This window comes from Patagioenas fasciata, chromosome 28, assembly GCF_037038585.1.
Source record: "Patagioenas fasciata isolate bPatFas1 chromosome 28, bPatFas1.hap1, whole genome shotgun sequence".
NCBI classification, from domain to species: domain Eukaryota; kingdom Metazoa; phylum Chordata; class Aves; order Columbiformes; family Columbidae; genus Patagioenas; species Patagioenas fasciata.
In genome coordinates, this window is record NC_092547.1 from 4,078,537 (window position 1) to 4,103,213 (window position 24,677).

General features: G+C 49.0%; 1 protein-coding gene across 7 annotated transcripts; it reads right to left on the minus strand.

The window, feature by feature from the left end:
• Positions 1-715: 715 nt before the first annotated feature.
• On the minus strand, positions 716-23,861 carry LARP4 (La ribonucleoprotein 4). 7 transcript variants are annotated; one of them, XM_065858771.2, is made up of 17 exons: positions 23,714-23,850; positions 19,130-19,296; positions 18,782-18,929; positions 17,126-17,284; positions 16,717-16,792; positions 15,258-15,394; positions 14,950-15,053; positions 14,129-14,239; positions 13,730-13,783; positions 13,005-13,214; positions 12,450-12,553; positions 9,275-9,508; positions 8,435-8,483; positions 8,085-8,243; positions 6,950-7,071; positions 5,489-5,654; positions 716-5,305 (listed from the first exon to the last, which is right to left on the minus strand). In XM_065858771.2, the coding sequence occupies exons 2-17, from the start codon at positions 19,133-19,135 to the stop codon at positions 4,970-4,972; spliced, it is 2,175 nt and encodes a 724-aa protein (XP_065714843.1). In that variant the 5' UTR covers positions 19,136-19,296; positions 23,714-23,850; the 3' UTR covers positions 716-4,969. The 7 variants fall into 7 exon arrangements, with proteins under 7 accessions (XP_065714843.1, XP_071656167.1, XP_065714841.1 ...); XM_071800066.1 differs by lacking the exon at positions 23,714-23,850 and adding an exon at positions 23,082-23,199; XM_065858769.2 differs by lacking the exon at positions 19,130-19,296 and having other exon boundaries at positions 23,714-23,861.
• Between the last annotated feature and the right edge of the window lie 816 nt (positions 23,862-24,677).

The following is a 24,677-nucleotide window of genomic DNA, read 5'->3' on the forward strand; positions in this document are numbered from 1 at the left end:
CGGCCCGGCCCGGCCCGGCAGCTCCGCCGTTCGCCTCGCATCCCCCGCCGGTTCCCCCGCACACCGGAGCCGTTCCCGCCGAGATCCGCTTCTCCACCGCGATCCGCTTCTCCACCGCCCGCAGCGGTGCAGTACGGAGCGCTCCCGACAGTGCGGGCGGCGCAGAGCCCGCTCCGCAGGACCTCGAGCCCGCCGCGCTCCCCTCAGGAGGAGCCGCCGCTTCCCGCGCTGCGAGCCGCTTCGCCTCAGGTGCCTCAGGGGCACCGCGGCCGCAGCCCCGAGGAGGGGACCCCGGTTCAGGGGGACATCACCCCTCCTTCAGGGTAGGACACCCCTCCTTCAGGGGAGGACACCCCCAAACGCCGCCTCAGACCGAGCCCCACACCACAGCAGCGGTTTCTGGCTGTCCTGTTTCACAAAGTTCACCTCAAACTCGGCTCCTCTGAGGCGGCCGAGGGGGCTCTGACAGGGCTGGGGGTCCGGCCGGCCCCCACACCACAGCCCCACCGAACGCATCCAGCACCGGGGCAGGAGTGGGGGAAAAGCCCAAAGACCAGGGGGAGTGGAGAGCAATTCATATTTACTGAAGTTACTGAGCAATTAATACTTCCTGAAGCAATTAATATTTACTGAAGCCCAGGACAACGGAGGATCAGCCCCTTCAACCTCACACCAGCGACACAGGGCAAGTAGGAACGTGGGTGGTTTGAGTCGGTTGTGAGTTTTTTGGTTTTGTTTTGTCTTTTTTTTTCCTTTTAAATCAGCTTTATTTTTCTAACTGTTATTTCAATTTCCCATAGCACCTTGGCAATGTCAAAAACAAATACAAATACATGTATTATCATTTTAACATTTAAAGCATGAACCTACTTTACACAAATTTCTTGTTTTGGACAGTTTGGACAACAGGAAGATACCGGAACAGACAAGTAGAGAAGCCAGAGAGGTTGCTGTTTTCTCCTTTCGCTGCAGCCCTACCATGTTGAAGAGAGATCGTAAATGCCAAGGGGAAGCTGGATTCATCCGGGAGGAACAAGATGAGCTCAATATATTATCTGAATATTTTGTATTCTATAAAAATTAGAACAAAAACCCATTTATGCACAGTCTGTTTACATCTGAAGTTGCATTTTTGGAAACGGTATCCATAACTGAAAGCTCCATAAAAATAAACCTCTGGTTCTTAAATATAAAATTTTAAAGTTGTTACAGGTTAGGTTGCAGATGGATTTTTCAGAAATAAGTTGCTTTAACTCCATTTCAAGTCCTCCCAACTGTACATTAAAAACAGACTCAATGAACCTCTTGAAGTGCCTCTGCTAAAGGCACTTAAGAGAAGAGCCAACTAAAATACTACAACAAACCAAAATTATGTACCATCCTAAAGGAAGCTCAGACTACATGTAATATATACACACAAAGAGCATGATAAATCATTCAGATTAATGGCAACAATCTTATGTTTCAGAAGGAAATATCAAAATTAGAAACAAAAACTCTATTGCATATCTGTAGTAATCAAGGATTTACAAAAGAACTTATCAGAAGCAATTTCCCCCCGAAGTGCATTTCTGTTGCATCGTCTGTAATACAATGGCGCATTTTACAAATTTAAAATATCATCTGTACATACCAGATATTTGACCCCAGGTGAACACTCACTTGGGAGACAGTAAAAAGAGCGGACATTTCAAGACAATTAAGCTGATATCGACAAAGTAGTAAGGCCATAGCTATTTAACTACAGTAAAGCATCAGTTAAGTCACTTATTTGCTACTGATCTGCCACAGTATCATCTTTCTCTTCTGGTTAATAGAGTTATTTTTTTGTCTTTTTTTTTATTTTATTTTCTTTTATTTAAACCTACTGCTAAAACTGCACCATCATACTGTGCCAGGCTAACTCGAACAAAACCCAAAGATAGCAGGAATGTAAGATACTAGAAAACTAACTTAAATCTTAGAAATCAAAAGAAACGTTTTGCATTTTCATTTTACTATCACATGCAAATAATTACTCCTCCTTTCACTCCCCAGCACAAGCGTGTGGCCCAATCTTTCCCATGCACAATAACTTGGAAAAGAACTTAACTGGGGGCGTCTACTTTTGCAGCTACCAAAAGTCAACCATTCCCAAACCAAGTCACAGCTCATAAAACTCAAAGTGACATGTGTTTTGCACCTTCTGGTATTTAATATCAGCAGAGTAGGAAAGTTTGTCTTTACATCACGTGTAAGCGAGCGAGAAGGAACGCGAGCTGCCGCGTGTCGCTCCGAGCGGACAAGGACAGCGTCACCGGGGGTTTCACAGCCTTGAGATGGACTCAGTTACTCCCCTGCCCTTCCCCAGAAAGAATAAAAGGAATAAAACCAAACCCCACATTATAAATGGCAGTGGGGAGGGGGAAGAGGGAAATGCTAACGTTAAATCCTTGCACGCAGGTACTAAATAAATAATTGTGAGCGCTCTAATCTGAGAAAGGTTTGGATACGCTGGAAAAAGCCGACAGGTTTACAGACTCATTTGCATCCACTGCACAAGAGGCAGAAGTTGCTGTTGGAAACGCACGCAGCGCGTGTCCTCGCCACGGCCGAGCTTTTCCAATCACCGAACAAAAAATGACTGAACTGCGGGTCATTTCTTTTTTGTCCACATCTAATAAATTAAGCTACGTTTCGCAATTGTTAAAAATTGACACTCTGAGCTCTGCTTTACCAGGGAAGCCAGCGATGAACATCCGCACCCGCCTCTGCGCCAAGAGACAGCAAACGCAGCTCTTAGCGCCCCAACTTCGCAACGACAGCGCCAATCTATCCTCAAGATCTCCGACTATCGCACAGGTTTGGTTTTTTCCAGTTCGCAGTAATTGTTTAGAGCCTTTAAAATGATTTAAAATTAACTTCGAACTAATTGCATTCAGAACTTTAACGCTTTTAAAATATTTCAACTTCTACCATTCCAACAAATGTAGCGTTATCAAAATAAATGGAGAAGGGGTCTGTAAGCATCCCTAAACTGTAAATGTGACCAACAAATTTTTACTAAATTAAAAGAAAAACACCTCCCAAACCCAGTACAGGTAGTTTAAAAGTGAATAATGATTTTGGTTCTCTTTATATATATATATGTGTATATATATAACATGCGTAGAAATGAACAGTTAACTGCATAAATACATTATATCGTGTTATGAATCAAATCAAAGCAATTGCCAAGCTGAATAATAAGTTAGAGAAATGACAACTCTGCCTTTATATATATATTTATAAAAATAGATATGAGTGTTCTCAAAGCAGTTGATAGCGAATGCCTACTGAGGAAGAAGCCGCCAAGGGTTATCTGGCTAAGAAATCAGAAGATGAAAATGTTCACAGTTCTTTTAACTGCCACTTACATTCATTCTAATGGCAACACTAGCATATATTACTAAGGTGTGCATGGTATATATCACAATTGAGTTTTCCAGTGTTCACAACTTACAACTTGAAATTTGTACATTTGTTATTCACTAAAAAAAAAAAAAAAAGGAAAAAAAAATAAGGTGTTATTCTTACTGCTGGAAGCTACTTTTCCCTAACACTTTATACAGGACTTTGAACCCTGACATGCTGATTTTGGCAGATTAATGCACTGAATTCTCCTACTTGTGTCGTTATGGTAATCACCTTTAAACTTGAACACGAACTACAGAATAGTGTTGCAATTTAGTCAGCATACAGCTAGGCAAGACGCTACCTTTCAAGTAGCTCCTCTGAACACGAGGGGGTTTGGTTAACTCTTTACCTTCAGTTCCACTTTAAACAGTTCAAAAAAGTCAGTTGCTACTACATCAGCTGCAAACAGCGAGTTCCAAGTAGATACAAACCCCCCTATTTCTGGTATACAGCATCCAGCACCCTGCTCCAGAACGCACCGCTCGGTCAGTATACAGATAATCCAGCCACAGCTCTGATTCGCCAGCGTTTGGTTTGTATATTAGATGTATAGAGACAGCGGCCCTGGGGGACCTGCGGAACAACCTGCCCAGGGTTCCACCTGCGATTCCAGGCTAACATCACGTACTGCGATCCATCAGCGCTACGCTGGGCCCGCCTCCGGAAAACACACCGAGATTAACGCACTAAAGTCTGTAATAAAGAGATTAGAGAAAGCAACAAGCAAGGAAAACAAAACACCAAAAAAACCCCCACCAAACCTAAGAAGTTGCCCTCAAAAGGAGGGGAGGAAAAAGGGCAAATGAAAAATTCTGACTTGCTCCCTTCCGCCTCCTTCCAATTGCATCTAGAAGACAGTTGTTCCTGTCCATGTGCTCTGACCTACAGTCCAGTATCCTGTAAAAATTAGAGTTTAAAAACCTTGCTGAATTAAACATTAGGAAGGTCAAGAGACGATACTTCAAGCTGGAAACACAAAGTTTACTACAGTAGTACATTCAGTTTTCATCATCGGTGACTAAGTCACGACAACAGTATCTGGCTGCACTCACTCCACTCACACGCTGCCGATGTGCTCTGCAGGGCAAGGCCATCGATGGCAGACACATCACCCGACAAGCCAAAGGTTAAATAGGTTAAAAAAAGTTCTAATTTTACAGAAATGCTCATTTTTCAAAAATAATATTCTCTTATCCTTTTCCTCCTACACCGAGGGACAGGTTAATTTGTCAACTCATACTCTCACTTTGTCAAAATGCTAGTTCACAACCCCAAAACTGATTTCAAGCAGGAAACCCTCTGCAAATTAAAAACAAAAATACAAAAATTATAATCTCTATATTTATATTGATTGGAATCCTCCAGCATTTGTGAAATCACTTTTAGAGATGAATTTTGGGACCCTCCACAACTTCTCCACACACGCCACGCTCCAGTTCAGTATTCCCCTTCACGAATACTTCTTTCTCAGTCTCCTTTGCTGCTTATTAGTCCACAGCTCCAATTAAATAGAGAATAATTGGCTGGCCAAGCGTTACTTTGGTGACCGGGGTGGCACGTACTGCTCCTTGCCGACACGCCGCGGCGCTCCCTGAGGCGATGATCTGCGTCCAAACTGGCGCCTCTGTTCCCTGATTTTCCCAGCAGCTCCCCTGGGCGGCCCGTTGCCTCGGAACCCAGAATAATCCTTCATTCGACCTTCAACCTTGTCGTGCGCCTTCTCCGGAGCCTTCTCGGCTGTGCCGTTCTCTTCAGTTTTGGCAGGGGGAACTATGTTGGTGCGATGCTCCCTAAGAGGCTGAACAGGAACTGGAGGCGGCTCCTTCGGGGGCTTCTGGCAAACTTCAGCGTAACTGAGCTTGCGCGGCTCCTTTGGGACCAAGGGAGAAGAGCGAGGTTTACAGACCAGAATAACCAGACCACCCCAGCACGAATGCAAACGTCCAGCGAGCGACCTCACCACAGCAGCGGCAACCGCCTCGAGGGCAGGTCCTGGTGGTACACGCAGGAAAAGCTGCCCCGCTCCCCAGGCTCTCCCTGCACTCGGCCTCACCTGCAGCGACACAGCGGGAGCTGCGCCCGCGCTGGAAGGTGACGTGCTGTTTGTCCTCGGCGGCTTCGCAGCGCTGACAGGAGACACGCACTCCGGTGGGGAAGCGTGGCTGGCAACCTCCTGCTGAGCAGTCACTTCTTCTGGTTTGCTGTCTGGCTGAACTGTGCTGTTAAATCAAGAACAATTTAACAGTAAGACCTACTCCCACAAAAATTAACGTCTGACAAGGTATTTTCTTTCTTTAAAGTCAACTGCACGTTTGCAGAACAGGAGGGTACAGCGGTTACCACCATGGCTTGTTACTCCCATCTAGTGGCCTCCAGAGAAGCTGCCCACCGCAGATGGACAGTCCACCTGGACACATTCCTGTGTAACCTCAGCTGGGTGTTCCTGCTCCATGGGGGGACTGGACTGGATGAGCTTTCCAGGTCCCTTCCAATCCCTAGCATTCTATGATTCTATGAAACAAGCAGCACGATTGCCACCTTGCTGGACACCAGTAAGAGGCTTTGCTAGAACACGCAAATTTTAATATTCCACACATTTTAATATAATCCACAGAATCCCAGAATGTCAGGGGTTGAAGGGACCTGGAAAGCTCATCCAGTGCAATCCCCCCATGGAGCAGGAACACCCAGCTGAGGTTCCACAGGAACCAGGCGGCTTTGAATGTCTGCAGAGAAGGAGACTCCACAACCCCCCTGGGCAGCCTGGGCCAGGCTCTGCCACCCTCACCACGAACAAGTTGCTGCTCAAATTTAAGTGGAACCTCCTGTGTTCCAGTTTGCACCCATTGCCCCTTGTCCTGTCACTGGTTGTCACCCAGAAGAGCCTGGCTCCATCCTCCTGACACTGCCCCTTTCCATATTGATCCCCAGGAATGAGTCCCCCCTCAGTCTCCTCTTCTCCAGCTCCAGAGCCCCAGCTCCCTCAGCCTTTCCTCACACGGGAGATGCTCCACTCCCTTCAGCATCTTGGTGGCTGCGCTGGACTCTCTCCAGCAGTTCCCTGTCCTTCTGGAGCTGAGGGTCCACAACTGGACACAATATTCCAGGTGTGGTCTCCCCAGGGCAGAGCAGAGGGGCAGGAGAACCTCTCTGACCCACTGACCACCCCCTTCTAACCCACCCCAGGTCCCATTGGCTTCCTGGCCACAAGGGCCCAGTGCTGGCTCATGGTCACCCTGCTGTCCCCAGGGCCCCAGGTCCCTTTCCCCTACGCTGCTCTCTAATAGAAGGCGTTCAGTAACTCTGTCTTCTCTGTATCTTCTGTCACCTGCGCCCTCACCTCGTTCATCAGTGGGCCTACATTGCCTCTGCTGTTAGTTTTATCTGCTACATATTGGAAAAAGCTCTTCCTGTTGTCCTTGACCCCTCTCACCAGGTTTCATTCTAAGGAGGCCTTTGCTTCCCTAGTTGCCTCCCTACACCCTCTGACAACAGCCTGATATTCTCCACATACCTTAACACCACAGCTTCAGTCTGGTTTGGTGAATTCGCACTTGTCACGGGCTGCTGGACAGTGCTGTGCGTCTGTTCTTCCTGAGCAGGAGCCGGACTGCTGGGCAGCAAATCTTTGCTTTCCTGTACAGAAAAAATAAGTTGCAAAACGTGGAAAGATCGCAGATGTGCTGAAATAGCTCCTCAACATGCCACTTCAAGACATCTGAGAAGCGAAATATTTGCAAAGGGTGCTCAACTCCTTATTATAGGAATTTTACTTATTTTGGAGCATCTCCTCTAAAGCAATCACTCTTTATATGGGCAAAACAAATAGCGGATAAAATAAGAAGCAAGTTTGTATCACCCAGATTATCAACGCCCAGTCCTACCAGCACAAACATCAGACTCATTTGGAAAAAGCTCTTGGCTACACTAACACAAACTCCTCCTACTTCACCAGCCACCACTCCTCACTGGCTGCTTTATTCCATAACAGCACCAAGCTTACAGCTGTGTAATTACAGGAGCTTCAGCTAAATACCCACAGAAAGCCAAGGAAATCCAAGAACAGAAAGACAAAAAATGCACTATTATTAACAAACGTAGTAGGATCACAGAATCACAGGATGGACTGGGTTGGGAAAGCCCTCAGAGATCATCCAGTCCAACCCTTGGTCCAACTCCAGTCCATTGACCAGACCACGGCACTAAGCGCCATGGCCAATCTCAGTTTAAAACCCTCCAGGGCCGGTGAGTCCAGCACCTCCCTGGGCAGCCATTCCAATGCTGACCACTCTCTCTGCACAGAATTGCTTTCTAATCTCCAGCCTCAGTTTCCCCTGGCAGAGTTGAAGCCCCTGCCCCCTGTCCTATTGCTGACTGCCTGGGAGAAGAGCCCAATCCCCCCTGGCTAGAACTGCCCTTCAGGTCGTTCAGAGAGTGCTGAGCTCACCTCTAAGCCTCCTCTGCTCCAGACTGAACAAGCCCAGCTCCCTCAGCCTCTCCCCATAGGGCCTGTATTCAAGTCCCTTCCCCAGTCTTGTTGCTAGGATGTTCAGGATTAAAGCATTCTTATGTGTAGCTCTAACAGAAACTGGTCTTTCAACACACAGCACACGTGTATCCCTGCGTGTGCCAGAGCCAAGAGCGGGTACCTTTTCTTTGCAGACTCCTTTAACCACATCGGACATCCTGCTCTCCAGCACAGGCTCTCCTGGGATTTTTGCTGTGCTGCCAGGCAAAGGTGGGAAATTCGATGCTAGCAAGTCAAACTTTGGTGTCTGAGTCTTTGTTTCTGCTGAAAGCTGAGGTCTCTAGAGGAGGAAAATACTCGTTAATAGAGCCATAACACCCAGCATTAAAGCACTGAGCAGGGAATTTCCTAGAAACACTGACTACCCACAACGTGACTGAGAATGGAAGGACTACGCCATTCCTTCACTAAACACAAAGCCAATGTACCGCGCTCTGCGCAACTCCTCGCAATAAGAGAAGTGGAACTTACTGAAACCCGCTCATCTTCTCGTCTCCTCCGCCCTCTGAAAACGTTCCTCCTGTGAAGGCAAAAAACCACCCCAAAACAAGTCAGTAAGTGCATTCACGTAACCGAAGTGCACGCTCATCCACACAAAGGGAACCTGGGGCAGGGGGTTCCCAGCAGCCTCCTGGTGCTTCTCCAGATACAGCTCTGGGACGTTCTCATCTCCAGGAGGGGTCAAAGCTCTTACACCCCTGGAACAGGGCAAATATGGGCAACAAGTTCTCTTCTCTGTACCCGTGGAGGAGGAACCCTAGAGCATTGTATTTGAACAAGCACAGACTATAATTTATAGAAGAGCATCCTGTATTTTTATAGTAATAAGCTTTTCCATCTGATTTCTCACTTATCTGTCTTGGTCACTTATTTTTAAGTGTCTAAACACTGAGTTATAGGCAAAAGATAAAAACAGTTGATCTTATAACGTTTAGGAGCATCAAATTCCCCAACTGAGGATTTATTATTTACAGCGATACAAATACCAACTTTACTTCAGCGACTGTTTTAATTCTGGACACAAACCAGGCAGTTCTTTTGAAATACGGACACCTCACTATCTCATTGCATGGTATCCGTCAGAACAACCACCAGCTGCGCAGTCGAGCAGGAAGCATTCGCGCTCCCAGTTAAGTATTTATCACGCCTGGTTTATTTGAATGATAGTTTCCCACTGGTCAGTCTCTACCCAAATACGTATTGTGCCAGCACTTGATGAACTTTGGCTCATGCAAGTCATTTGAGGCTCCAACACCACGACCCGACCGCACTGCTGTGTTCGAGCACAAAGCAGCGCACGCGGTTCTTTACCTGCCCCTGCCAATGCCGTAATCTCCGTTCTGCTCCATCTGCGTGGTAGGAGAATCCTTCTGGGAATAACCTTGGTCTTGGGGCCCAGTTACTGCGCTGTTATGTCGCTCCATAGTGAAATTCCTCGCGCTGGTTCTGCTCAGCGGTCCGTCCCCCACGGACATGGTTCCAACAGCAGCTGGACCCTCCGCGGCGTGTTCTGAGCTGTTGGATGATCGGAAATGAGGCTTCACGCTGCAGGACACAGAGCGGCAGCGGCGTGAGCCAGAGTTTAACCAACGGGACACAAACCCACCACCAACTGCAGTTCATTTGTGGCTGGTAGGAAAGGAGCAGGTCAGCAATACTGGAGCTGCATTAGAGAAGTTGTTCCCTACACACATTTGTCAAGAACAGATTGTTCTTCCTCACCTCCATCTACCTGTTTTGTTAGCCTCTGCTCCTGTCAAGCGCTGCCGTTTGAAGAAAACATCGAGATCACTGCCCAACAGATACCAAAACACCAAAACTAACCCCTCCAAAAAACCCCAAAGCTAAGGTTGTAGGAGAGCCAGGAGAACGGGATTCTTCACACGGTACTGGAAAGTGATCTGGAGAACTTAAGCCAAGCCTGAGGAACAAACTGATCTGGCCACAAGCAAAAAAAACCTAAACTGAAACAAGGAGCCAGTGACAACTAAACAGGCTGAAGGGAACAGGGGAGAGACACAGGGACAGCCAAGATCCCAGTGCCCCACGCGCCTGACGTGGGGCTCACTGCTCCTGGTCCAACACCGACTCTGCAGTTTACAGCACCCCGGCCACTGCACCCAGCAGCTGATTATTCAGCATTAAGCTGTTATTGCCTTTGGACGCAGCCGGGCACGCTCAGTGTCTCTGCAAGACCTAAACGCACAATTACCCAGAAAAACTCTGACCTACCGTAACATGGAACAGTTTTCTGGAGCAGCATTCAGGTACCTTAGAGGTATTTTCCACCTCTGCACCTCACTGTCCCAACCAGTTTCGGCAAGCAGCTTAAACTATATATATGTATATATATATATATGTATATATCTCATAATTTAGGGACAGGAGGAGGATTTTGCACACTGTGGATGCCACAGACCCCAGACTGCCTAACAAAGGGGTCGTTCCCTTCCAGCTTCCACCAACAATCTTGTTCCCTTCCAGTTGGCCAGACAATCTAAGTTGGGAGGAAAAGTAAGGCAAAAGACGAGAATTCAACGAATGACAAGTTATCATCTGCCAGCACTGCACCAGAACAGCGGTAAGGGACGCGGCCAGAGCGGCAGCAGATTCATTCCTCCCGTTGTTCAGCCATCGTCCTCTGGTCTTTTAAAGACCAACCCCACTATCTGATGGGATTCTCCAGAGCCTTGTGATCAAAGCTGAAAGTTTTGCAGCGTTTCATGTGTAACCAGAAAGTAGAACAAAAATCAGTTTTTAATAAGCCAGTTTTCAGTGGTCAAATTCATCTGCTTTACCAAAGGCACTTTAAGTTACCTTTTAGATAGCTGGATAGAAAAATATCAATTTAACCAACACTAGCACTGAGGATTCTCTGTTACAAAGACTGAATTTTCCTTTCCCACAAGGATGTTGCAACAAAATAAATATGAGAGGCTTAAACAAATGTTTAGCTACAGAGGAAGATCCAGCCCTTAACTGTTAACTGCCTGTATGACAAAACACATCAAGTCACCCAAACTAAGTTCTTCTGGTTTGTTCCATTTGTTCTTCACAATGGAAGATTCTCAAGCCATTATTCAGCCCTCAGATCTCATAATCTTACCCGTCACTGAGAAGGCCACAATCTTGTCTGGGCAGAAGAGCAAAGCAGAAAAGACAAGGAAAAAGAAGGAAGGAAAAAAAGGAGAGAGGAGAGATGGAGTGAGAGAGCAAAGAGAAGGAAAAGCGTGAAGCGCAGGCTGCCCGACAACGACTGCTGGACCTGTTCTCTCTTAGCGCGATACTTGATCATCACTGGGCCAAACAATGAGGCTCTGCCTCCTGAATCCTGCGGAATCTGCTTCGCCGATAGGAAGGTTTATTTCCACAGAAGCCGAGCGCTGTAAGACTGGCAGGAAAGATCAAACAACCAAGACAGAGCAGCAGAACCTGCACACACTCGGCCCTAAAGCTGTAACCTCACAAAGACTCGAGTTTTACAAATGGAAGTCTCCATGTAACCAGAAGAGTTTTGAAAGCTTAAGGATTATACAGTGGACGTGTGGGCATTTCAAAATGTTAGTGTTCGGGTACAAACAACTCTTGCACGGTTTCAGCATCCACACTTGTGAGAGGATTCATATACAGGAGAGTTTTACAGGCTATAAGTTGCTGCACAATTTAAGAAGCAGCTGGGCAGCTCTCAGTGTGGTCACCACCAGCTCCACAGCCCGAACTGCGGCTCCGCTGAGTCACCGCAGACCGAGTTCTCCAGTTCACCTTCTGCCAGCAGCCGCGAACCTGAACCGCATCGCAAGCCACCCACCCACGGCACGGAGAGCTGGCAACCGACTTTTCAAAGGGTATAAAAAGCAGCTCCCGTGCTCCCAGCCCGCGCGCTCAATACAGCAAAAGAGCTTGCGAATAAACCAATTTCCACCCCCACAAACACATTACTACTCCATTGTATTTACAGAGTACTGTTCCAGCAAATACAAAGCTGTTTCCTCCTCCCCGGTGTTTGTATCGGAGTCCTTACAGTTATCGGGAAAGAGGTGGATAAAGTAAATAAATTCCAGTAACAGCCTCAGCATCAAGCAGTTGAGCATCCAGGGCACACAGCGCTGAGCTGCGTGAACGGCTCTGCAAGCCTAATCGCACAGCAGGAAAAGCTTATGCTGGTGCCGCGGGAGTTTATAATCTGCGTATAACAAACATCATTACAAGTATTACCTTAAGAGGAAGTTAGTTATTTGTCTGCAGAAATTCCTCTGAGGCTTTTAAAGGAGTTACCTTTGCTTTCTCCACCACATATGTTTGTTATTTTAGGATCTTAAGCTGCCACCTTGATCTGAATTTTATAAATCAAGTTGAAAAATGTCATATATATTTGATACAGAAAATAAGTAACTTAGTCCCGTCGGAAGGCACTGAATTCCCAAGCACACTTCAGGATCTCCGCACTGTAAGATCTGAGAGCAAACAACACACAGAGCTATCTTACCGATTTCTATGGAATGGGCGACCTATACTCAAAGAAGCAGCATTTGTTTTATATGATCCTGGTGTATTAAAGCCATTCACAAATCCACCGTTAGGAAAGGGGGCCTGCAACAGACAGAACAGTCTCAATGGCTGAACTACAAAGAAAAACGTTTGCAGTTTTATGAGATCAGCTTCAGCGGTTATTCATCCAGCCCGTTTGTACTTCAACGCTCAGTTACCAGAGCTAGCGTGTTGTAAACTCACTACTAAAGAGAAAACCCCACCAGGTTTACGGTCTGCACATCTACTCCAGCATCAGTGTCCTGGTTCTTGCAAGAGATTCAAGGCTCTTCCAGTAACAGGGTGGAATTTCTCCCCAAAATTGCTTTAAAGAAACGGCAGCCAACGGTGAGACGCGCGGCCCCTCCGGCAGCCTTGCTGAGTCAGGTCCACAACACAGCACCACGTACCATAAACCAGAGGGCTCTGACTAGAAAACCTGCAGCTGAAGAGCCCACTGACCCCATTGCTTTGTTAACCAAACTATTCCTGTTTTGGGCCAGCTCTCACTCACCAGTGGTGTTTCAAAGTAAGGTGCGGGATTTGGAGACCACGTCTGAGGCACGATGCTGTATATCGAGTACTGCTGAGGGCTATATACAGGCTGCATGAACAGCGGGGAGGCAAACTGTGCTTGTGTTTGAACCGGCTGCGTGTACACACTGGAATCCACCACCCGGTAACCATTCTTAGCAAAAAACGTGTTGATGGCTTTTATCCTTGCCTGAAAAACAGAAAATCACATTGGGGGAAAAGGAGAAGCAGAACATGGAATCTTTCTCGCCTACCAAGAAGGGACGTGAAGAGGAAGCAGGTTGATGGCTGCTTTCAAATAAAAACTGATAAAAATCAGCACGGATGACATTCTCACAGCGTGTAAAGGGAAGGACACAAGCTGCTTTAGCTGGAGAATCCAGCACGTTTTGGATAAACTCTGCTCTCTATAGCAGGAACTGCCCAGACGCCCATTTTTACAGTTCCTCGTGTGGTACAAACAGCGCGATTCAGCCTGATGGGTAGAGCAGGGGAGAGATTCCCAAGGACAAGAGTCCCTCCTGTCCCCCTGGGGAAGACAAACAGGGACGGATCTCACACCACCACCAACCAGCACCCGCTCAGCTGTCACGTTTCAAAGCGCGACCTCATTCAAGCTCCCAACCTCCCTCTGCTTCCCCCCATTACCACTCCAACAGAAACAACACACAACTCAAACAGAAACCACGGCTAACGCAGCCTTACCATAACTGGCTTGCCCTGAAAGGTTTTCACTTCTTCCCTTAAGTATTTAAACGCCTGCAGATATGAAAAAGATCGACATTAGAATATGTTGATAAAATCGTGCTTCTCAAAGGATGGGACATGATTTAACACGAACGTGTAGCAAAGCGCTTCCCCATTAGCCTGGCTAAATTCATTAACAGTTCTAATGCCAGTTATTGCCGGAGTACTGAGGCAAGAGACAGACAAGTGAATCACATAATAGAGAAAGAAGTTCAGAGTTTTAACTAAAATTTGCCAGTAACCTCTTAAAACACCACAAGGGAGCTCAGCAAACAGACATTGCTTTTAGCAGGAAGCGGGCGGGCGCTTCTGTTGAGGAGAAGCATGAAAAACAAAACCGGTGGAGAGCAGCCTTACCTGTTGTGCATCTGTGTCTGACTGGAATGTAACGTACCAGTTGTTGTTGTGAGCAAACTCACAGCTTATCACTTTGGGGCAGTTTTCGTTTTTAAACAGAGCCTTCACCTCCTAAGGGAGAGAAGTCAGGTGAGGGGACACTAAACCAGCACAGGTTTACGGTTTTAGGTTGGGAGAGTCACCCAGATAAGAACCATCTAAGAAATATATCTAAATCAAGGCAACAGCACAGCTTTGCAACAGAGGGCAAAGCAGGTGTTCAGTGTTTGCACTAAAAGGACTCATTAAAATGCTAGGAGACAAACACCCTGTGGTACAACTTGAAAAAACAAAGAACTAAATCATTCCGTGAGCCAAATATCAGAAGGAATTTTATTATCCGCCCTTCTCTGAGCATAATGAGCTCAGCTCACGCTGGTCCCAATGAATGAGGAAAGTTTAGTGACGTTTCTTGCTGCCAAACCCACTGTCTGACTCTAAGGAAAGTCACCACTGACAAAAAGCCAGCCTGAACTCCAAGCTGTGCCCTGCACTGATTTTTGGATCAGGAAATAGACTCGTTCAAACCTCAAAAAAAACCCAGTCAGCTCAATTTTGGGTGGGGAAAAAAGCTTAATCAGAGCAATCTTAATACATTAGTAAATAATTGGAAGGGACAACAATAAGTTTTTGCTTTGTTTTTTTGACAATACAGCCAGGCAGAAAAAATTACTTGTGTGTTTTACAATAAAAATACCTGTGTTTCATCAAATTCAATACCAGCTGACTTTCTAAGCAACGCGTCCAACAGGTTCTTCTTTCTTTCTTTTCTACGTACTTACCTCTATAGGTGTTGTTTCGGGGATCTCGCGGAGGATGATAATACATCGTTTGTGGTTTGGTCTGACTTTCTCCCCTCTCTCATCCACTTGTACCATAGGAGAAGCTAAAATTCAAACCCAAAAGCTGGGTTAATACCGGACACCGTGCACTGCAGAACACATCAGCAGGATTAGACCTGTTACCCAACCCCTGCAGAACAAGCTTCCTTCATCACTTCACAGGCAAGAACCAGCAAAGAGACCAACACGTTTAGAGCAAGGAAGGATTCTTTGTTCTGTTAGAGCAGCCGCCAAACGCCCCGACTTACAGCGTAAAACTTCCAGAATAAGGTCCATATCGGTTGTCAGCTTCTTAATACCTTCCATGTTGGCAATTGTCCAGATGGGAACAAACTGATCACTGTCCATCTGAGACATCAAGTAGAGGTCCTTGGAAAGATTCTCACTACAAAAACACAAGTTTGCTATTTTATAAAAATCCTGAACCTTACTTACGGAAGCCTCAAAACAACAGGATAAGTGCAGGGTTCAATATTCACCCACACCGTTCACAACTAACTCGAGCCAAAATGTTCTGAGATTTTTCTTTCCTGGAAAAAAACCCCAGCACATCAAACCAAAGCAGAATAAGGTCATTAAAACAAAAATCTTAATGAAAGTTACAGTGCTCTGGATCTTGCCACAGAGAGCTCTTCTGGTAACACAGAGCTGAATTATCTCAACATCTTACAGCTGTGAAGCAGACAACTCAAACTCAGTTCTATCTAAAGGACACAGATAGGACCAAAACAGTTGAGAGGGACCACAGGTTTTCTCCTGCATTCCAGCAAATCACAGAATCACAGAATGTCAGGGATTGAAGGGACCTGGAAAGCTCATCCAGTGCAATCCCCCATGGAGCAGGAACACCCAGCTGAGGTTCCACAGGAACCAGGCGGGTTTGAATGTCTGCAGAGAAGGAGACTCCACAACCCCCCTGGGCAGCCTGGGCCAGGCTCTGACACCCTCACCACGAACAAGTTTCTGCTCAAATTTAAGTGGAACCTCTTGTGTTCCAGTTTGAACCCATTACCCCTTGTCCTACCATTGGTTGTCACGAAGAAGAGCCTGGCTCCATCCTCCTGACACTCACCCTTTATATATCTGTAAACATTCATGAGTCCCCCCTCAGTCTCCTCTTCTCCAGCTCCAGAGCCCCAGCTCCCTCAGCCTTTCCTCACACGGGAGATGCTCCACTCCCTCCAGCATCTTGGTGGCTGCGCTGGACTCTCTCCAGCAGTTCCCTGTCCTTCTGGAGCTGAGGGGCCACAACTGGACACAAGATTCCAGGTGTGGTCTCCCCAGGGCAGAGCAGAGGGGCAAGAGAACCTCTCTGACCTACTGACCCCCCACTTCTAACCCACCCCAGGTCCCATTGGCTTCCTGGCCACAAGGGCCCAGTGCTGGCTCATGGTCACCCTGCTGTCCCCAGGACCCCCAGCTCCCTTTCCCCTACTCTGCTCTCTAACAGCTCATTCCCCAACTTACACTGGAACCTGGGGTTGTTCCTGTCCAGATTCAAGACTCTACACTTGCCCTTGTTCTATTTCATTACATTTTTCCCCGCCCAGCTCTCCAGCCTGTCCAGATCTCACTGGATCTCATTTCATTTCACAACCAACTCACTCACAGGTAATGTTTTTATGAAGACATAAGCAAAAAGAGGGGAAAAAATTGTCAACACTTTCAATACAGCATTTATGCAAAGCTGAATTAACTGTACTGTACCGTGAGAAGCAGAATTCAAGTTGTTTTTTCAAACATTCTCTAATATCTTCTGTGGACACAGCAGAGTTGCCGTCACCTAAAAGTTACCACAGGCACCATCAGATCTCAGTTTCACGGTCGGGATACAGCGCAAGAACACGTTTTATCGTACAATAGAAGATGGAATCCTTCTGGTTAAGACCAAGAGGAAACAGTCGCCTGAGACATTCTCATCCCACACCCTCTCCAAGTGACTTGGATCCCACAGATTCCACCTCCTTGGCCACGTGCTATGGGTGGCTTGGACCTTCTCAAAAACGCACCGAACGAACATCTCAAAGTTCCTGATCAGGCTCTACAAGCCCCATCGGAACTGCAGAGGACTCGAGACTGCAGATCCCGCCGGTGCTTTTCCAACACGGATACTCACCAGACACTTCGTAGATTTGGTATCCAAGATCTTCGGTCGCCAGGACAATTCCATTTGCAGACGCCTCGTCGACTCCTGTGCCGTTTCTTGTGGCTTCGCAAGACGGGGAGTACATCACTTCATACTGCTTGCAGCCATCCTCCGAAATCTCGATGTTACCTGGCAGAGGAAAACCCACTGTAAGCTTCAGAATACCTTCCTTTTGAAATATTTTGGCTACCGACATTAAAACAAATACTTGAGAATGCTCTAAACTCCAAGTCCCCAGACTTAGTTGATGTTTCTCAGACTTTCAGCGCCCACTGTGTCCTGGGCAGCACCTCCTGCCTCTCCAGCTTCAGATCTCTGGTTGGCACTAGAGTCTCAGAGACAAGTAAATGAGAGGATTGTAATTGTAAGATCCTCTGAAGTGGCAGAGGATGTAAAAGCAGGGTTGCCATCTGAAATTTGAAATACTTCAATGAGGTCCCTAAAAACAAAGCACTATAATAGCTTGTATCACTTCAACACATTACACGGTTCTTATTTACAGAAAGGACTCAGGAGCATCTTGTGAGTGTTATAAACCACAGTGGGAGGACATTGGAACTGCTCAGCCCCTGTGCAGGACACCTCATCTCAGTCTTCACCACAGCTGCTTGAGATCGAAACAAGCGCAATTTTAGTTTAATCCATCAGGCACAGGAGATTGTTCAAAAAAATCAACGCCCAGCTGTTCTGCTGGATCTTCTCCTTCCTAATGATGAATCCACTAAAATACACTTTGAGAAGAGCTACTATTCATCTACCAACATTGGAAATTGCTTAAAAGCAAGAACAACATACATGGAAAAACTGCCTTGGATTTTGCAGCAGCTGACACCGCCGTGATCGCTTCATATTGTCATGAAGAGACAAAGGAGTTTCTCTCAGCCAGTGCACAAACTCAGTGCTCTCCCTCCACTTCTGCTGACTTACCACAAACTTTCGGCAGGGCCACACAAACTGAACCCTCCCTTCTTTATCCCCCAGCTTTTCCTAAACCTTTTTCCAGGGAATCTCCTTCCTAACAGGCCTCTCTTGTATTTTGAGTAACCTCAGCTATACAGTTGGCTTCATATCAACTCTCAAGCCAAACCAGAAGAGTGAAACCATTTCAATATTTAGTTCTGGGTGACAGGACTGACCGTGTGGCAAGGATGGAAAACAGGGACGGAAATGGAACACAGAGCAAAGGGACAGGATGTGATCAGACACCTGCAGCTCCTGCTCCAGTCCAAACACTTCCAACAGTTCTCCAGCACCTCAGCGATCTCTCAGGACATGGGGGCCCTCAGATCGTATCTTCCTGTTCACGGGGTCAAGCGGATACTAAAGTGCAGCGATGGTGAACGAGACAAGTCGTGAATCCATTTCTACACATTTAGCACCTTGTTTCCCTCTTAGCGCGTTACTCGGTCATCACCGGGCCCCTCGGGTCCTGTTGTCTGCTCGGGTGTCCTGTCCGAGTCCCTCACGGTCAGACCTATCATCTCTACAAACCATTCATTTCATACTTGTTGCTACCTCAGCACTAACAACCCCGAAGACTAGAGCAGGACGCTCCTTCTCGGCGCTGAGCACTCAGCACCGCCCAGCAAGGCCCGCGTCCCGCTGGCTTTGATCGCGACATCTCACCCTCGCCGTGCGTCCCTTGCGCAGCCGCCGGCTCTTGCCACGAGTGCTCTGCGCCATTTGTCGGCGGCACAGCCTCGCCGCTCCCCTGGGGCGCTTCCTGCCACACTTTTGCGTTGGGGTTTAAGCCGGCGCCTTTCGATGTTACCTGCTGGAGAGACCACAACGCTTTTATTAGGCAAAACGACCCAAAGACGCTTTACAAGTCAAACCCGACAATCTAGGTGAATTCAGTAATTTTTCTACAGAGTTCCACATCTCAAGTGTCTAACCGGCTATTAAGCACCTAAGTGATTTTGCATTAATCAAAACAGGAAAACCCACGGTATTTTCTGAGTATTTCATTTCTACCTCCATGAGAAGTGTTGCCTCCAACCCCTCTTTATTGACATCCACAGCACCAGCAGAGGACGCGCCTGGCCGTCAGGGGAACTCGCGAGCTTTTAAAGCCTCGACTCTCATAATGCTCCAGTCCCCTGTCACCACAAAGGGACCTTTTCCCTCCTCCAGACCCCTTCCTAGAAAGGAAGGTAAAAGAAAAAAATATTTCAAGGAGAAGAAACTAATGATTTACTGAATTAGTGACATCTACGCTAACCAAGCATCACCTACGCTACGCCAGGGACTTACCTGAGCACCGCCCCGTTTCCCCAGGACTTCACCTACATCTTGCACACATCAGGGTGCGCTAATAATCGCCTTAAACTTGTAACCGAGGAGATTAAAGTTTTCAAAGCGCCAAGACAAACACACGCGCCATCCCAGCCCGCTGCGGGGGGAACAGCATCGTCTCACTTGGAGAGTGAGCAATGAGGACCGTAATTAGAGTAAGAGGGCAAACAACGAGCCAGACGAGGGAAAGTGCTGGATCCAGCCTTTCTACTGCAAAAGACGGCGCCCTCCTAAGTCCCTTCTGAGAGCTGCTCAGGTTGAGGAGCTCAGTAATCCAGCAACAGCAGAGAGAAGTGTCATAATGATAATGGCTTTTGCTCTAAAACTCAAGCAAGATAACCCAGTTTTTGCTAAAATTCTCCTCCCACGATTTCCCAACACCCTCCAAGCAACCCATACAGTTTCCCCCAAACAGGTTCCTTTCGACACCGAACGGTCCACTTCACTCGTGCCATTTGTGTGAGTGTAAAGGGTGAAAGTCGTTAATCACAGCTCCTGTCTCACAAAGGGGAGTTTGGTGTTTCAGAGACCGGCCCTTGCGTTCTGAAATGCAGGAGCGGTTTGTGCGCCCAGGCCTCAAACGTAAAGCAAAAGGATAAGGAAGTAGTTGCAACAGCTTTAGAGATAATTCCTCTGCCAAGGTCACACCTCGTTCCAAAGCTCTTTGCTGCGAGAAGCCCAAACTCACTATCAAAAAGCCTCCAAACACTGGAGAGGTTTGAGACCACCAGGAGAGAAGAAAAAACAGAGCTCACAGTTTTTGCAAGGCCCTCTTTGCCATCTGGAATCCCTCACGCACAACTGATCGAACCCACACAGCAACTGAGTTCTCTTCTCATCAACCTCAGCAGAAGAAACAGAAAAACCCGAAAGAGTTCAGTGTGAAAGGACACACACACTTCCCTTTAGTTTTCAGAGTAGTTGTTCTCCACCAGAACAACCTCAGAACCTGTTTCACCCCCATAGCGTTGCTGTCAAAGCGGCTCAGCTGCTGGTGACCCAGGACACACGGACCCGTCAGCATGGAAACCTGAATTCACATTTCATCACAGCAAAAGAGGCACATCCTGGAGATGATGCGCTATTTTCTAGAAATAAACACTGTCTCACACCTTACGTCTTGAGGTTTAGCTCAAGCTGAAAGTGATTTTAAGGAATAAGAATGATAAAGCGAAACTGAAACACTTCAGGGAGTTCACTGCGCTGCTGGAGGGGATCGGAAGGAAAAGCAACTCGGAGCACGGCGGATGATGTGACTCACTTCAGCAAACACCAAAAGACACACGCGGTAACACAGAAATCGCAGGTCCAAGTGAAAAGCACGAAGAAACTAAACAGATTTGGGCTGATAAAGTGATGAACAGATCTATTAATCCCTGAGATGGCGTGGGCTGCTCATGCATTCCAGAAACACCGAGCAACGTGGAGCGCGGGTTGGCGAGACCCAGCCCCGATGTCGCATCTCAAGTGCAGACTGGACCGGAGAGGAAAAAACGCCCCTCAAATCCAGCCCGCTGGGCTCCAGGAGCGGCGCAGCTTCTGAACACAAGGCCAAAATATCAATTCTTGCTTATTTAACTGAAGCTAACGAACCCCGAACACGTTTGATTGGCTGCGCGACAATCCTCCCAGCCGCTATCGGGAACTTTCATGCCGAGGTTAAAGCTTTACAGAGTGACAAAGGTTGGGAGCCATGCGCTGACACTGATTTCAGCAAACATGGAGCAAAGATTCTCCTCAAAATCGCCTATAGATGCATCCATCTCCTTTTGAAAGGATGGCAAAGGATATTTTTCTTATTGTAAAAGTCTAAATTACATTTAACAAATGCAATTAAGCCAACAAAAAATACTCAGAATTTCTTTTAAAGCATTCTATTTTAATTCAAATTATCCTGCAAAGGAAATCTTGTGACAGATTTCCCCCTGAAAGGGAATCTAAGTGAAAAATCTAGAAGAGAATTTAATAAAACTTGCGAGAATCTGATCATTTTCCAGAAGCAGACGGAAAAAACCCGAAGGTCAGCAAACCTATGGGAGGTTGGCAAAGAGCAGCCTCGTGCTGGCCGGGGGACGCGGCGTCTGCGGTGGCCTCGGACACGCGCCAGCGCGGTTACCCGGCACCTTTGCGGAGCTGAGCCAGGCGGCGAAGCAAACCGAGAGGGAAAAAGCTGCTGCACCCCCAAAAGGAACGGGCAGAGCTGGGGAACTGCCCATGGGACAAAGACACAGTGCTCAGCGCTCCGAACGGCCCAGGGAGCTCACAAATCACACGTTAACGGCGGCACGAGTTCCCCGCGCTGAACACGGCGTGTTTCCTCATCAGAGCCCGCTGTGCCGAGGGACGGTGGCGCCACCGCTTCTGTGTGACAATCTGGGGTTTGTCACCTGGGGCTGCAGGAAGCCTCACCTGTTAAAAGGAGGTTTTCTAGTCCTGCTTTTCCAGCTGGCAACAATTAGGGCAGCGTTTCACCCACCTGAGGTGCGCAGATTTCAATCACTAATATATTGAATTGGGAACGCGTACCCAACCGACCAAAGCACAGAGCAAGGCTTGAGCAATTACATTCCTCACAATTATCAGTTTTCAAACAGCAAGCGAGAAACAAGACCTACCCAAACATTAATGCATGAAAGCCAGCCCAAGCGCAACACTGTTCCCTCACTGCAGGAAGGCTTTTTTGAGCTAAAAGATACTCAAAGAACACAGAATTCCACTGTGCACAATGCGAAGCAATCAATTCACAATCACCACGTGCACACATCAGTTAAAGCTAAAATATAACGCTGGCAGCTAAAACAAGTCTGTTAATCCCCTGAAAGCCTCCGGATTTCCAACAGAACCTGGTTCTGTGTCTTATTTTTCAGGGAATCCCAAAGGTTCTGTGTTAAAAGCCGCCGTCTGGTTCTGAGCAGCCGACCACAGGGTTTTGGAGCACCTGGTCAAGAGCTCAAGTTCCCTGTCCTGGCAGCGAAAAGGCACCTTCAGAAAGTCTGGACTGTCCTCGGGAACTCAAAATCAAACATCACGGATGCTTCCTGAGCGCAGATCACACAAACCAACTCGCAACGCTGTCAGCGGAAGGTGGAGATCACACAAAGCCACCAAGGCAGGTTTGCGCTTTAAGAGGCTTCGCTGAGCACCAACCGCGCTGTCCCGTGCCCCTCGAGCGGCTTCCAGATCCGCACTCTGCTCGCCAGGAACCTCATCTGCAGGCCCAGCTCCACTGTGCTGAGCTCCCAGCCCCACCAGTTCCCCTTCCAGTTAAATACCAGCCAACCCAATTTTTAAGACCCGCCACTCCGCGTTCACAACGTGATTCTTCCCCGCTCAGTACAAGTCAAGTGACTTTCAGTTGATAACTGAGGCAATTATTTAAGGAGGAAAAGGTGCTTCCCAAGCTGATTTATTTAGAATGTATTTAAATTACATTCAGCCCTTTGAAAGCAACCGCGAGGCTGATGTGGCCCCCGGTGAAAAGGAGTTTGACGCGAGGTTTGTAACTGCGGAACAGCCGTTGATGTAACCGATCAGCCCCGCACCTGAACTGAACGCACCACTTCAATTCTCTCAATTATCGTTTAATTAACCCGCACCTGGCTGCCTCGTGCGCTTTTGGGGCAAAACTTACTGCGAAGTTTAAAGCAGCAGCAGCGCGGTTACCGCGTCTGAACGGCAAACGCCGAAACGGCTTCAGCGAATCCCGTGAGACGCCGTTAACGGGGAAGCACCGGCCGGGGCAACGCGCGGCCCACGAGGTCACCTCCGCGCCTGGGGACTCGCAGCCGCGTTCCGGCCCCCCCGTGCGCTCGGTACCGGCCGGGCCGCTCCGCCGCGGGTGCCTCATTAACGTGTTTCCCGCACCCGCCCGCACGGGCCCATCCGGACGCGCAGCCCCGCGGGGCGGCCACGCGGTCCCGAGCGCTCCCCGGTGCCAGCGCCGTTCCGCTCCCCGCCGCCCTCCCCGGGGCGCGGGAGGCCCCGCGGGTCCCGCCCGCCGCCGAGCGCGGGCCCGGGCCCGCGTCACCTTCACCGCAGGCCGCGGCGCGGCGGCTCCCGAAGGTCACCGCGGTGCCTTTCACCGCCCCCGCGCGGAGGCCCCGGCACCGGCGGAACGTTCCAGAGCGCCGAGCCCACCCCCGCCGCCCGCCGGGCCCGCGGCCGCCGCCCCCAGATTTGCTGTGTCAGCCCCGTCCCCTCCCCCCGGCGCGGCGTGCTCGGCCTCCCCGCCACATGGCCCGGCCCCGCGCCGCCCCGCCGCACCTCCACGAACAGCAGCATCCTGCCGCCCGCGCCCAGGCCGGCGGGCCCGCGATCCGCGCCGCGCTCCGCGCTGCCCGGCGGCGGCCGCGCCAGCCCAGCGGTCAGGACGGGCCGGCTCCGCCTCCCGCTGCCGCCGCCAGCGCCCGCCCGCCCACCGCCTCTTCCGGAGCGCACCGAGCACTTCCGGGGCACGGGCGGGAACGGGCCGGCCCATTCCCTGCGCGGAGCGGGGGGTTGGAACCACGCCGGCAGGGGGCGCGCCCCTGCCGCGCTGCGCAGAGCGGGGGGCGCCCCCCGCGGGCGGGATGGGCTGATCCAGGGAGCGGGGCGGTTCTGGGGGTCTCTGGGGCTTCGGGTTTGCGAATTTAAGAACCCAAAATACCTTTCTCTTCCACCAAAAGCACGGGGGTCTCTCTGCTCCCCCCAGACCGCGCACCCACCAGCCGGACACTTTTTTCCTCCGATTTTCCCACTTTCCGGCTCTGCCCGCAGGGGACAGCGCTGAGCAGGCACCCGGGGTGTGCGCGGTGGGGCCGGCACGGAGCTGATCTCAGGGTCACACGATCATTTTGGGTGGAAAAGACCCTCAGGATCATGGTGTCCAACCATTCCCCACCCCTGGCACTGCCCCATGTCCTGAGAACCTCATGTCCGTCTGTCCGACCCTCCAGGGATGGTGGCTCCAGCACTGCCCTGGGCAGCCTGTTCAATGCCCCACAGCCCTTTGGGGAAGAAATTGTTCCCCAGATCCAACCTCAACCTCCCCTGGTGCAACTTGAGGCCGTTTCCTCTTGTTTTATCCCTTGGGAGCACAGACCAACCCCCTCCATGCTCCAAGCTCCTTTCAGGCAGTTCAGACATCAGAAGGTCTCCCCTCAGCTCCTGTTCTCCAGCTGAACCCCCCAGCTCCCTCAGCCGCTCCCATCACACTTGTGCTCCAGCCCCTCACCAGCTCCATTCCCTT

What these genes read in the sequence shown, in the direction of transcription:
- LARP4 (XM_071800064.1), bottom strand. Translation starts at nt 23,297, where the DNA reads ATGAGGCACCCGCGGCGGAGCGGCCCGGCCGGTACCGAGCGCACGGGG. An exon ending in CCGAAACAACACCTATAGAG is followed by an intron (nt 14,240 to 14,949) that starts GTAAGTACGTAG and finishes TCTCTCCCTTAG; the next exon opens with GAGGTGAAGGCTCTGTTTAA. An exon ending in CAGACACAGATGCACAACAG is followed by an intron (nt 13,784 to 14,128) that starts GTAAGGCTGCTC and finishes TCATATCTGCAG; the next exon opens with GCGTTTAAATACTTAAGGGA.